Source organism: Symphalangus syndactylus, chromosome 7, assembly GCF_028878055.3.
Source record: "Symphalangus syndactylus isolate Jambi chromosome 7, NHGRI_mSymSyn1-v2.1_pri, whole genome shotgun sequence".
Lineage (NCBI taxonomy): Eukaryota > Metazoa > Chordata > Mammalia > Primates > Hylobatidae > Symphalangus > Symphalangus syndactylus.
The window spans coordinates 141,216,253-141,230,399 of NC_072429.2; the positions used below are offsets into that span (position 1 = coordinate 141,216,253).

The window sequence follows — 14,147 nt, forward strand, 5'->3', positions numbered from 1 at the left end:
CCGGGACCCCACGAGCCTTTTCCCACCCGAGCAACCCATATGCAGACTCAGCTCCCATGTGACTGGCACAACCCCTCCCACCACAACCCTCACCTGGGAGATGGCGGGCAGCCCCAGGTGAAAGGTTCAAATGCCAGTGCTGCCAGGCCCTGCACCCTCCAGAGACAGATGGCACTCGGGTCGGAGTCAGACTGCCTGGGTTCCAGCCCTGCGGCCTCCCCCACTGGGAAGGGGGAATGGTGTCCTCCCTGGAGGGGGCTTGTGCACTGAGCCGGCCCCAGGTCCTGTTCACTCTCGAGAGGCCGCTCTGCCCCTCTAACACCCCTGTGTACGCAGCTGGAGCAGAGCCTGTCTGGCAGAGAGTCCCGGCACCCTGGAGAGGGCCAGGGCCCCATGCAGGCCAAGGACGGCTGCACTGTGGCCAGTGAACAGGTCATGCAACGCATAGGGGACAGGCCCCCCTCACTGGCAGCCCTCAGCCTCCACCGGCCCCTGGGTGGCTCCACTTCTGCTCTCAGAGGAACTTTATTGTATTTATCAACTCCATTCCTGCACAGGAGAGAAAAAGGAAGATGCCCAACATAAACCAGGAAAGAGAAACGTGGCCTGGTGTGCTTCCGGCGGGGCCGTCCATCGCCCAGACTCAGGCTGGGAATGCTCTGGGGCTGGCCTAGCCTCTCCCTGCACCTCCAACCCCCTGCGCTCACCACAGCCCTGCAGCATGCTCTGCAGGACACCCTGTGGGCAGGGATGAGATGCTACCTGTGGGACCTGAGTCCATCCTGGATGCCAACAGTGAGGGCTCAGGACAGGCCTAGCACTGGGGGCTGGCTATCATCAGGGAGGGGCCGGCCACTGTCATGGGAGGGGGGAGGTCACTCATGGGAGAGAGGCAGTCACTGTCACGGGGGAGGGGGTGGTGACTGTCATGGGGGAAGGGTGGTCATTGTGGGGGAGGGGGCGGTCACTCATGGGGGAGGGGTGGTCACTGTGGGAGAGAAAGGTGGTCACTATCATGGGGGGTGGTCACTACCATGGGAGAGGGGGTAGTGACGGTCATGGGGGAGGGGGGTGGTCACTACCATCGGAGAGGGGGTAGTGACAGTCATGGGGGAGGGGGGTGGTCATTGTGGGGGAGGGGGTGGTGACGGTCATGGGGGAGGGGGTGGTGACAGTCACAGGGAAGGGGTGGTGACTGTCATGGGGAGGGGGTGGTGACTCATGGGGGAGGGGTGGTCACTGTCATGGGGGAGGGGTGGTCACTGTGGGGGAGGGGGTGGTGACTGTCACGGGGGAGGGGTGGTCACTGTCATGGGTGAGAGGTGGTCACTGTGGAGGAAGGGCGGTCACTGTCTTTTGGGGCACTGGCCAGTTTGACACGTCGGTTCCACAAGTACTGGCAAGTTGCTGTGGAGCCCACTACTCCAGGCTCTGCGGATGGGGCTGACCCCAGGCAGGCAAGGGCCGCTCACCTTCTGTCGGGGCAGGGACCAACCAGAGACTCCCCGTGGGAGGCAGACAGGGAGCTAGGGCAGTCGAGGGCAGTGGGGAGGGCCTCCCTGAGGAGGGAACACGGTGGAAGCAGCAATGCCCAGATCGGGGCAGGGTGCTCAGGGGCATACGGAAGCCAGCAGGGGTAATCAGAGTGGGTCTCGGCGGTCCCCACAGGCTCCCCAGGACGGGGCAGGACACCCTCACTCAGAATCCGACTGCACCAGGCCTGGGGGGGCCAAGGTCACTGCCCAGAACTGAGGCTGGCCTGCTCTCCACTGTCTCCCGTGGGTGGCCTCTCAAGCCAGCCACATGGCACCCCGTGGTTCCTCTGACAGGCCGTCACCTCCACAGGGCCTGTGGATGCCCCACAGGGCCCGCTACACTCTGCCTACGGCCACACAGGCTGTCCCAGCTGGCAAGTCCCTGAGGACAGAGAGCGACTTTCCACCTGCCCATTTCACAGATGAAACGACTGAGGCAAATCGGGGTTCAAGGTCACCCAGCCAGTGAGTGGACAGGGGCCTAAAGCCAGGACAGCATGTCCCCAGTCTGGCCCTTTGTTTTGTCCCAAGGACGAAGCTGGGGAGGAGGACAAAGGAAAGGCATGCTGGGCGTGGCCATCTGTCCCAGTGGACAGGAGCCCCCAACACAACCCCGAACTGCAACCTGCCTGTCAGCAGCGGCGGACGCTCGAGGAGACCAAGAGCAAGGCGGAAAGTGGGCACCGGGAATCACGCAACACTGGCCCACTGCTGTGATACTGCTTCCCCTCCCTGGGCCTCAGCTGGCCCTTGTGTTCACACCCCCACTAGCCACCTAGTAAGTCATTGAGGGCTGGCCACAAAGGAGGCTCTCTCTCAGACGCCAAGTCTGCCCTGGGAGACTTCTGAACCTATAAAATCTTGCAAATCCCAAAGCCCCCAGTGAATGTGGGAGGAGAGATGAGGGGATGAGGGTGCTGGCTTCCACAGGAAAGGGCTACAGCCAGCCGAGGTGCGTAACATAGTTCCACAAAACCCTGCCGCCCACACCCCCAAGCCCTGTGCAGGCTGCAAAGATGGCTCCAGAGCAATCGGGCCTGCAGGGCCTGGCACGTGGGACCTCCGCTGCGTCACAGCCTCTCACGCATCACGCTGGAGTTACTGTCACCGGGACCTGCTGCAGACCGGGGGAGGGCTTCCTAAAGGCTAATGACAATTTGCGTTTTGTTTTTCCCATTTTCAGAGAGCAAAGGGAGGGAGTGGTGCAGTGAGGTGTGCGGATGCCTTCCAGGAAGGACTCCCACCCCGCCACCCTCCGTCCCGCGCCTGCTGTTTGCTGGCATGAGGATCCACATCCACTGCGTCACCCCCATGCTGCAGACAAAGAAACTGAAGCTGGAAGGGCCAGGCTGGCCATGGGGCCTGCCCACTCCGCACCACTCCTAGTCCCCCCTGCTACCCGCCCTCTGCACAGTGCTGAGCTGTGAGGGACCCCGAGGGTCACAGGCAGAGCCCGGGCCACCTGCATCCTCTGGTCTAGACGCAAGCCCAGGCCCTTGAGTGAATTCAGTTCAGCCCAGAGCCCCAGCTTTCCTCCCGCCCTCATCCAGGCCTCTCCATCTCTGAGCTGGACGAATGCAGCAGCCTCCACGTGGGGCGCCCTTGCCCCCGGAAAGGCTGCTGCGCAGCCCACACTCACCACACAGAGCGCCAGAGGGAACCCGGGGCCAGGACTGCCGGTTGGACAGGCCCTCACACAGAGGACTGCGGACGGGGCAGCCAGCCCCAGCCTCCACTCCGTTGAACCCCATCCTGGGGTGGCTGCACCGGCACGAGCCCTCACCAGGCCCTGGGAGAAGGACTCCCAGGCCAGGACAGGGAGAAGCCAGCCCCTCAGGTGAAGGCGCCACACCGGAACCCCAAGACCCGTTCCATAGATGCTGCAGAGTGAGCGCCAGGAGGCTGGAGGTGGGCCAGGAGCCACGCCTCTCCCTGGATGCTGCCCTCTAACGGCCTCCTCATGCCCGCAGCCCTCTGTGGGGGTTTGGGCTTTTTGGCCGAATGAGCTTCTGTGAGCAACCTCCACTCCTTGGACTTAATCAACAAGCAGTGCCTCCTCTCTCCTCACGCCACTCTATGCCCCACAGGGAGGGCTGAGCCTGAGCTGCCCGAGGGGCTGTAACTGGACCTTCCCAGAGGATCTCGATTCCAGCACAAAGGGGAAGCGGGTCGTCTGCCTCTCTAGATGTGGTGCCTTCGGGGCAGTGCTCCTGGAGGACTCACGAGCACCCATTTCTCTGCTTCTCTGGGAACAGTGGGCCTCGCTGCGCCAGCAGGGAGGGATGGAAACCATCTCTGTGCTTCAGGTGGTTCTCTGGAGCATCTCAGCAGCAGCAAAGGGCTCGTTCAGCCCCAGAGAGAAGCCCCCGAAGCAGCCTCCAGCCAGGGCCACAGGCCCAGAGCTGGCGCCTTCCTCTCTGGGGAGCCCGAGGACAGGAAAGGGTGAAGGGGAGGACACCTCACAGAGGAGGCGGGGGCCCCGCACACAGGTCTTGAGAAATGGGGGCTCCTCCACCACGTCAAAGTAGGGGGTTGCCACAGCAGAGGCAGGGAGGTGGGGGCCACAGAAGTAAGGGGCAAAGGAGAAGGTGCTGAGCCCCAGCACTGTGGGGCACTCCCTTCCTTCAAGAGTGGAAGGCCTGCTCCCTGGGAGAGCAGAACCAGCCACAGGTCCTAACCCAGTGACTTAGCTGACTTACTGCCAGGCCTCTGCTTTTCTAGAAGAGTCAGCTCTTAGCAGACATCTGCTCTGGAAACCCAGCCTCCAGGAGCTTCAGAGTGGGCAGGCCCTAGTGCCTTCTGCAGATGAGGGGCCAGAGGAAGGGAAGGACGTTCAAGGTCACACACAGGCTCGGATCCCACCGCCAACAGAGCGGATCTCCACCACGCTGCCCGATTGATGTGTTCTATGTACACTCAGGCATCAAGGGAGAAGAGGCTCATTCACACATGCATGCACTTACACATGCATGCACACACACGCACTCACACATGTATGCACTTACACATACATGCACACACACGCACTCACGCGTGCACTCATACATGCACGCACACACACGCACTCACATGCATGCACACACAAGCACACACACTCATACATGCACTCACATGCATCATACACACATGCATGCACTCACGCACACACATGCACGCACACGCATCATACACACGCATGCACTCACGCACACACATGCACGCACACATGTACACACACACATGCATACATGCATGCACTCACACACACATACATACACACATGCCCAGACTCAAGTGCCTCTTGGGATACTCTGTTTTAGCAACTGTCTCAAGGAGATTAACCATGGGCTAGAGACACATTTGGCAGCAGGTATTACACATGTGTAAACTTTAAAGAAACGAAAAATAAGCAGCATCCAATGCCCACTCTACAGTTGCACCCCAACAGCTCACCCCACCACCTGCTGGTAGCACCACCAAATTGCAGGTTCGGTTCTGAGCAATTTATTCAACCTTTCAAAAGAAAAGTTACTGGGAACTGCATTAAGCACCAAATCATCTTCATTAGAGCTAAGCAGCCTCCTGGAAGTCTAACCACACAGCAAATGAAATGGCCATGGTGACTCAGAGGCTACCCCAGCACAGACCCCAGCTCCTGGCCAGAGGGCGGAGGGGATGGGGATGGGGCTCCCAGACTCCCATCTCTCCCTTATTGGACCAGATGGCCAGAGAGAGGTGGTTAGAATGGGCAAGGCCATGGAGGCCTAGTTCCAGCCCCTCCAGGCCAAGGGCAAGCAATGGTGCAGCAAGGCTGGCACCTGGGCTCCCCTGGTCCCCGGCCTCCACACGTAGAGCACGGAGAGTGCGCACGCTTGCCCGTGCCAGCCTCACCTCCATCTGCAGGATGGCCTCCTCCCGCAGCCGGATGGCCTCCAGGTCCTCCTCAGTGATGTCCGGGAGCAGCACCTGCTCCTGGCCCTGCCACATGTTGTCACTCCCATTAAAGACCTTCTCATCAGCAGCCAGCTCGGCAAACGGGGCCTGGGGACTCTGCTGGTGACAGACAGATCTTGTTAGCACCGACACCCCCCATTACCACCACCACCCAGGCCTAGACCTTGTTAGCACCGACACCCCCCATTACCACCACGCCCCAGGCCCAGACCTTGTTAGCACCGACACCCCCCATTACCACCACGCCCCAGGCCCAGACCTTGTTAGCACCGACACCCCCCATTACCACCACGCCCCAGGCCCAGACCTTGTTAGCACCGACATCCCCCATTACCACCACGCCCCAGGGCCAAGTCTTCCCATGGCTCCCAACAGGCCACCCAGCTCCGTCTCGAGATGAGGCCACAGATGCTAGGTCTTGGCCTCCCACGCCTCTGGGTATTGGGACCCCCCTAGAGCTTTGGGCAACGTCATGCACACTGTGGGGGCAGGAGAGGAGCTGGGGGGCTACTGTGAGCAGTGGGCCAGGGTCACAGGCGAGTAGACCCTGGTCCCCTTTTGGCACATGCCCCCCTCTCTGGCCATCCCAGGCCTGTGTAAGGAAAACTTGTGAGCCCTATGGCCCCCACGCCAAGCCAGGGCTGCCCTGTCCTTGGCCAGATGGAGGACACGAGAGCCAAACGTGGCCCCGACCCCAGACAGCACAGTCTACCTCGTATTCCCAGCTTTTGGGGGTGACGGGCCCTTTGTGAACCGCCAGAAAAATGCCCCTATGCACATAAACACAAATTCTACCTCTTCATTTTGGGGGCTGTGAGCCCAACGAAGGCCCCATCAAGGAACCAGTTAGAGAGCCAGGGGCAGGCTGCAGCGCGGGGCTCAGAGATGAGGTGGGACTGCAGGCAGGGCGCAGGTGCACCCGCAGGAACCCAGAGGAACCCGCCCTCCCGTGACAGCCTCAGGGAGCAAGGCTGAGAGGTTTTTGGAATTTGTTTTCATTCCTTGTTAATTTATTTGCCACATTTTAAATTCAACAAAATCGTGCTTTTCCCTTCACTATCTCCATCTGCTCTCTGAGGGGACGATCTGGGTCTGAGGTGGGGGCCTTCTGTGGCCATGAGCCTGTCGCTGGGCATCAATCTGGGCCTCCCAGGCGCCGGTCACCTGGGAAAGACCACAGACGTCAGTCCCCGGTGTCATCAGCCCCCCGCATCAGGTCCCAAGTCGGGGTATAGGGGCCCGGGAGCAACCAGCAGAGGGGAGGGTGGGCAGGAGGCAGGAAGGGTCCATGCTGCAGCCGCCCCCTCCAGGTGCACGTGTTCGTACCGAACTGAAAACGCAACAACAGTGGCGATCCCACCCCACAGCCCTTCCTCCCCTCCTGTCAGGAGGCCGCAGTGCCCCCACCTGCCCTGCCCACGCCAGTTGGGCTGCCTTCATGTTAGGAAGGTCTGTGTGGTTGTGCGTGTGTGACTGTGAGTGCCTGTGTGGTTGTGGGATGTGTGACCATGTGTCATGGTGTGTGTGAGAGGGAAAAAGGGAGACAGGAAAAGGCACCGAGAATGGGCAGAGCAGAAAACCAAGGTGGCGGCCTGGCCAGGACCGGCCTCACCACGAGCACCTGCTCCACTCAGCCGTGCCCCCTCATCTTCCTGAAAACTCTGCAGGGAGGAGCCAGGGCCTCCACAACAGCCGAGGACACTGAGGCAGAGCAAGGTGGGGCTGTGCTAAATCAGGGCGAGCCCGTGGGGCTCTGCAGCAGCGCCTGCTCTTAGACACACATCAAGGTTCGGTGAGCGCAAGGACAAGGTGACAGTGGTGGGGATGGCTGACAACGAACAGTGCCACATGTGCCAGGCCCACTGATGCTACGCCGGCCACTGCCACCTTTACTTGCTCCTCATTCTCCTGGGGCAGTGTAATGACCCCCCCCCCACCCACCATCCGGGAGACTTAGGGAGTTCACAGCCACCCAAGCCACTCTGCAGCGAACGTGCAATTCGGCGCACCTGGCCAGGCTGCTGCCTCCTGCAGCCCTCAGGAGCAGACCCATGGCACCCTCAGCCCCACTCCCAGATCCAGCTTCCCCTGAGCTTCACTCATGCTGTGCCCACACACACCCCCTGACACAAATCCTGGCACCACCCTCCCTGCCCAGGCAGGCACTCTCCCAGCTGACTCGTCTGGCCGCTGGTCTTGGCCCAGTGGGCGTCACCAGGTGTCCGGAGAGGAGGATCTGACAGAGGTGGGGGCTGTGCCGGTCCCAATGCCTCGGGGCCTTCTGTGGCGGTGGGGCAGGAGGCACAGTGGCTGGGCCTGGATAAGAGCCCCTGCTGGGACAGGACTCTCAGGATGGGGTCCGCCCAGTTCACACCAGAGCCGGGGACTCAGCCACAGGCCCCCTCCCTCGCCTGTCCCCACCCCCATCTCCCCAGCCCTCTGCAGGGAACACAATCAAGGTCCCCTCCCAGGTCTGGGAAAGGTGCCTGCGAAGTGCGAGGTCCCAGCCAGCTTTGCACCTCTGCTCATCAGGGCCCTCAGGCAGTGTGGACAGCTTTGCCAGGTCCTAGCCTCTGAGGGCACAGGGCCCTGCCTAGGTGTCGTCTTAGGCATGAGATCTGGGTACAATGTGTGAAACTGACTGGGAACGGGAATCCAGGCAGACCTGGGGTGCAGGCAGCCTCTCTGCCTCATCTCTCCCCACTGGACCCTGCTGGCCTCCGCCGTGCCTAGGGACAGCACTGTCCGCCAAGAGCAGCCAGCCATGCAGGCCAGGAGGCAAGGCACGGTGAAGGATCCTGTCAGCGCTAGGCACGGAGGCACTAGGGGTACAGCCGCCACCTCAACCCATCCCACTCACGTCCAGAGCCCTTGCTGTGCCCCTCCCGTGTGTGTGGGCATCTGGGGACATGGGCTGCAGGGCAGCCTGGCTCACGGGACCTGCTCTGCCGGCTCCCCCAGTGCTTGGGGACTATAACCTCAGTCGCTCTGCAAGGAAGCTGCAGAGGCTGCAACTTGCTCATCTTCTGCCCTTTCCCGATCTGAAAGGCGCCTCACCATGCCATGCAGCTCACAGTGGGCACGTGCAGAGACCCCAGGCCAGAGGAAGTTCTGTGAGCACTCCTGGCGAGGCTTCCCGGTGTGGGGGTCTCACCTCCCCTGGAGCAGTCACTGGCCCCACCTGGCTTCCCAGCAGGTGCTGCTCCCAAAAACCGCCCAGGCTGGGTCACATTTATGCCCAGGGCCTGGTGAGGTGCCCCTGCCTCCCGAGGCCCAAGAACCCTCTCTTGGCCAAGGTGGGGAGAGGACTGTGCCTTGGCCGCTGGAAGGAAGACCCCAGACACCACACAGGAGACGGAGGGCTCCGCCCCGTCTCACATGCTTTTCTTTCCAGGAACACCCATGGGGAGCCCATGGTGCCCACCCTATGCCAGGCACTGGGACTGGAGCAGATGGACAGGTGACAACCCAAGTACGGACAGATGAACCCCGGCTGGGCACCGAACCAGTGGATCCACAAACAAGCACTTCATTGCGTTTCTGGCAGAAGCCACCCCAGGCAGGGGCGAGGCTAGGAGGGCTGTATGCTGGTATGACTGCATCCAGGATGGGGCGGCGGGGTTCCTCACTAGCCCCCACAGTCTGCCTGAGACAGCTAGTGACAACAGGACCAACAGCCACAGCAACCTTGGAGGGACGTGGCATGAGGCTGGAGACAACAGGACCAACAGCCACAGCACCGGCCACCCCTGGAGGGACACGGCATGAAGCTAGGTGCTATTCCCTTTCTCCCATTTCCTCAGTCCCCTCGGCGGGGGCACGGCCACCCTCGTCTAAAGGACAGCTTGTCCAGGTCCCACAGGTGGGATGGTGAGGCTGCCCTAGCCAGGTTCTCCTTCCCAAGCCAGCTTCTTCCTACACACCACCCTGACACGGGTAGAAGCTAGCAGAGGCCTTTAAATAAATAAATACGTGGACAGATGAATATAAAATAAAAGATCTAAAAAATCTGTTGACAAGCGCAACTCGTCCAAGGTGGTAATTATCACCTCCCCTTCCTGGAGTGGGTGGGAGGAAGTGAGCAGTGCCTGGCGGTGGGAGCCCAGGGAGGCGCTGGCCCCGTGCCAAGCCCAGCAACCCCAACGCCTCCTTCCTACAGCTCCAGCCCCTAGGCTTCCGGGGCGCTTGCACAAAGAGCCTGGGCTCAGGTTCCGGCCCAGCACTGGTGCCGGCTGTGAGGCCCCAGGCATGCCACGCACTTCTCTGGGCCTCACTGTCCTCATCTGTAGAATGGGAACAGTGGCATTCACAGCCCCATGGTCTATGCCCCTCAAGCTCCACTCACACGGTCTGACCCCTCATGTCTGCAGAGCACAGCAGGCGCGCACCTCACTCCACCCGGAGCCCCAGAGCACGAGGCTCTCCTAAGGTGCGAGGGCTCAGAAACACTGCCCTTCACTTCCTGTGTGGGCCTGGGGAGGGTCCTCAGCGTCCCTGAGTCTCCAGCTTCACTTCCAGGGGATGGAGCTGACCTCACCATGTCCTAGTGTCGCCTGGAGAGCTCGAGGTGAAGCACACAAGGCTGCAGCACACAGCAGAGATGCCATGAGATGCCACCTTCCTGACTCAGGTAGGAAACCAGGCTGAGCTGCGCTTTTCCCAAGTGCTGCAAGCTACGGGGCAGAGATGCTCCTCCCAGGGGGACATGGCCGTACACGTCCCTGGAGAGCAGCATAAGGGTTGAGCACAGCCTCCTGCCTGCCAATGGTGACAGGCCCTATAACAGCCCCACTGACTGGGATCCCGTGGCCTGGGTAAAGTCAAAGCCCCCAGGTAAACATAATATAACTGTTAAGGTAAAAGGTCCCCGGGGCAGCCCGGCTGGTGTGCCCGAGGACGGAGATGCAGGAGCTTGCCCTCGGCCCTGACAGCAAACAGCCACAGATACGGGGGCCGGAGAAAATGTGGTCCCTCCTACGATGAAATCCTCCAGGGCAGCTAATGCGGGCGAGTGAGACGGCCGGGTGAAGGCACCATAGGACGTTCTGTGTGACATGAGTGAGACGCCCAGGTGCAGAAGGCACCACAGGACGTTTCGTGCGACGCCCAGGTGCAGAAGGCACCACAGGACTTTCTGTGCGACATGAGACACCTGGGTGGAGAAGGCACCACAGGACGTTCTGTGAGACGTGAGTGAGGCGCCCAGGTGGAGAAGGCACCACAGGACTTTCTGTGCGACATGAGACACCTGGGTGGAGAAGGCACCACAGGACGTTCTGTGAGACGTGAGTGAGGCGCCCAGGTGGAGAAGGCACCACAGGACTTTCTGTGCGACATGAGACACCTGAGTGGAGAAGGCACCACAGGACGTTCTGTAAGACGTGAGTGAGGCGCCCGGGTGGAGAAGGCACCACAGGACGTTCTGTAAGACGTGAGTGAGGTGCCCGGGTGGAGAAGAAACCACAGGGCGTTCCGTGAGATGTTCCCTGGACTTAAGGGTTTCAGTAACAGCTCCCCAGGAGCTGCGGGCAGAGGGTGCCGGGCACCCATGGAGACCTGCCTCAGATCTGTGCCTTGGGACTGATGCCACCTCCTGCATGTGGAGAAGGGGGAAGCTCAGGGGGACGGGGAGGGCGCAGAGGTGGGAGGGGGTGCAAACGGGGCTCCATGTGGACGTCCAGGAAAGCGACCGGGCTGGGGTGCGGGCCGTGTGGATGCCCAGGAAGGCGGCAGGGCTGGGGTGCAAGCCATGTGGGCGCCCAGGAAGGCGGCCGGGTTGGGGTGCGGGCCAGAGGAGACCCCGCAGGTGCTTGGTCTCCCTCACCTCCACAGCGGGAGGATCAGGCGGCCTGGTGTCGCTCTCCCCAGCAGTGCAGGACAAAAGCCAGGGGAGGAAGAGATGGCTTAGATGCCCGGGTCCCTCTGCAGCCTCCTCCTGAAAGGCTCACAAAGCGCTCCTTTATTCTCCTCACAAAGGCCCAATTTGGGTCTTGAGCTCCGAGGCTGGGATTAGGGATTTGCTGGCAAGGTGCTGGGGCCAGCGCAGAGGGGACGGCCCTGTGATAGTTTTCCAGCTCAAGAGGCAGACAGACAAAGGCGGCTTTCTCCTCCCCGCAGGGCTCAGGGCCTGGGTCCCTGTTCCAACACGTAGGGAAGAGACATGCTCTAACGTGAGTGCTGGAGACAAGGCACACACGGTTTCCCGTGGGAAGAGACTCCGCTCTGCCAGGCATTCAGAAAGCAGGGACCCGAGGCCGGCACTGAGGGCTCTCCGAGGCTCTGGGAAGGAGACCACTTTCTCATGCACTCCGACCCAAGGGAGGGCAGGGGCCAGGGCAAGAGGCACTCACACAGGGAGTGGTGGTGTCTTTTCAGGAGCCCCAGATAGCTCACTGTTTCCTCCAAGCAGCAACGGACTCTATTTATTAGCTGCTGGAGTTTCTGGAGGCAAAGCCCAGAACATCAGGACGGACACGGCTGTGGCAACGCTTCCCCCAGCCCCATGTTAAATCAAAGGGAACTGGACCCACAGACAAGGGGCGACCCCCAGCCCTGTGCCCCAGACAGGGAGGCGTGTCTAGGGCATTTCCAGCCAGCCAGTGAGAGTGAAGCACATCTTCACTTCTGCAGCCCGGCTGGGGACACACAAAGTCCTGGTGGAAATGCAGGCTGAGGTGGCCAGTGAGGGCAAAGACAGAGCGTGACCTGCCACTGGGGCCATTGCCCTGACGCTGCCCCAGGGACTGGGTTGCTGCTCACTGGCTGAGCCCAAGTTGGGTCTGAGACTGACCCTTGACCCAGCTGAAAACTACTGACCACAGCCAGGATCGCCAACTCCAGACAAGCTGAGCTGCCCACCCCACACCCAGGGGAGACAGGGAAGGCATCAAGTGCCCCTCGCCCCTGCCAGGGCTGCCAGCCTGTGAGCAACAGCCCCCAAGTCCCCCCCACATCAGCCCAGCATCAACTTGACAACAGTCCTTTTGTTGAACAGGGCTGCATATCATCTCATCATTTATAGTTTGCAAATTCCTAGAAATAATCTAACCTTCCATGATTTCTCAGAAGCACTACTGGCCACTCCCCACCTTTTTAAAAGAAAATTCTACTAAAAGGCAACACATCTATGTTTCAATGCAGTTGCCAAGAATATAGCTCTATGACTGCTTACAAAGGAAACACGTCCCAGCCAAGACACAGGACACTGGCCAGGACCCCCGGGGCCTCCCTCCAGCACCTGTCATCCCAGGCCTCCAACAGAGGAGAACCCAGCTCTGACTTCTAACACTGTCCACCAGTGGGGCCTGGTTCTGAACACTACAGAAATGGAATCCCACAGTCTATCCCCTTGGGTCTCAGGTTTCTCGGACTCAGCGTTATGTCCGAGGCATCACTGGTGGGGCCACTGATCATACAGTAGCCACAGCTCATTCTTCTGGCTGCTGTAGAGTCCCCAGTGGCATGAATTCAGCTTGGACTCGGCGTTATGTCCGAGACATCGCCAGTGGGCATGGTGGCCACAGCTCACTCTTTTGGCTGCTGTGGAGTCCCCTGTGGCATGAATTCAGCAGGTGCTGCTTTTCCATGCTGGTCAGAATGGGCGGTGTTCCAGGTTGTGCCACTGCATGGGGGCTGCTATGAGCATTCTCCCATGTGACTTCTGTCAACACACACAGTTGTCCTGTCTCCACGGGGGAGTGGCCGAGGACTCCCACAGATACCAGAATCTGTGGGTGCGCAAATCCCTGATATAAAATGACTTGGTATTTTCATACAACCTACGCACATCCTCCCATATATTTAAATCACCTCTAGGTTGCCTATAATATTTAATATGATGTAAATGCTATGTAGTAAATAGCATAGTTGTTCTACTGTATTGTTTTGGAAACGATGACAAGAAAAGAAGAGGCTGTACATGTTCAGAACAGCTGCCATTTTTTAAAAATATTTTCAGTCTGTGATTGGTGGAATCCATGGATGTGAAACTCATGGATACGAAGGGCCAACTGAATATGCATGTCTGTTGGGTAGAACTGCAAGATCCTAGGTAAGAAAATGCTGGACTTTATAGATATTCTCGAACAGTGTTCCAAAGTGGTGATGCAGAGGCACACCCCAACAGTAAAGGCATGAGAGTGCAACCGCCTGCACGCAGCCCACGCCTGGCTTTTGCAGAGGTTTTCACTCATGTTTGCTCTAGTTATTTGTGTGGGGGTGGTGTGTAGTGATTTACCATCATGGGTTTCTTTGCCATTTTTCTGATAACTTGTGTTGCTAAGTACACGTTCACAGGCTTATGAACCAACTGGAATCCTCTTCTGTGAGGTGCCTGTGGAAAGCTGCTGTCCTTTTGTTTTTCAATAGAGTTGTCTGCCCTTTCCTTGTTGATTTGTAAGATATCTTTATATATTAAGGATGTAAGTCTTTTTCACACGTGTTGTGCAAACGCCCTCCCTTGTGCTGTGGGCTTCACTCTCTTCCTGGGGTATAATTTTAACAAAGTGTGTCGACCTTCTCCTTTGCAGTTGGCACTTGTGCATCTGTGTAAGAAATACTTGCCCACCGTGAAGGCGTCAGGGGAGCCTCCCACGGTGCCTTCTGGATGTGCTACTGCCTTATCTTTCGCACGTGGGTCTGTGGTCCAGCTGGAAGTGCTTTCTGCACATGGTGAGTTGA

General features: G+C 59.5%; 1 protein-coding gene across 16 annotated transcripts in view; it reads right to left on the minus strand.

The window, feature by feature from the left end:
- The window catches only part of TSNARE1 (t-SNARE domain containing 1), a 136,138-nt gene that overhangs the window by 26,090 nt on the left and 95,901 nt on the right, over nucleotides 1-14,147 (minus strand). For 10 of the 16 annotated variants that reach the window (XM_063643605.1, XM_063643610.1, XM_063643601.1 and 7 more), the window contains one exon: nucleotides 5,406-5,567. In XM_063643605.1, the coding sequence (XP_063499675.1) occupies nucleotides 5,406-5,567 (162 nt within the window). The remainder of the gene's footprint in view (nucleotides 1-5,405; nucleotides 5,568-14,147) is intronic. The other 6 variants (XM_063643611.1, XM_063643607.1, XM_063643609.1 and 3 more) reach the window with 1 other exon arrangement.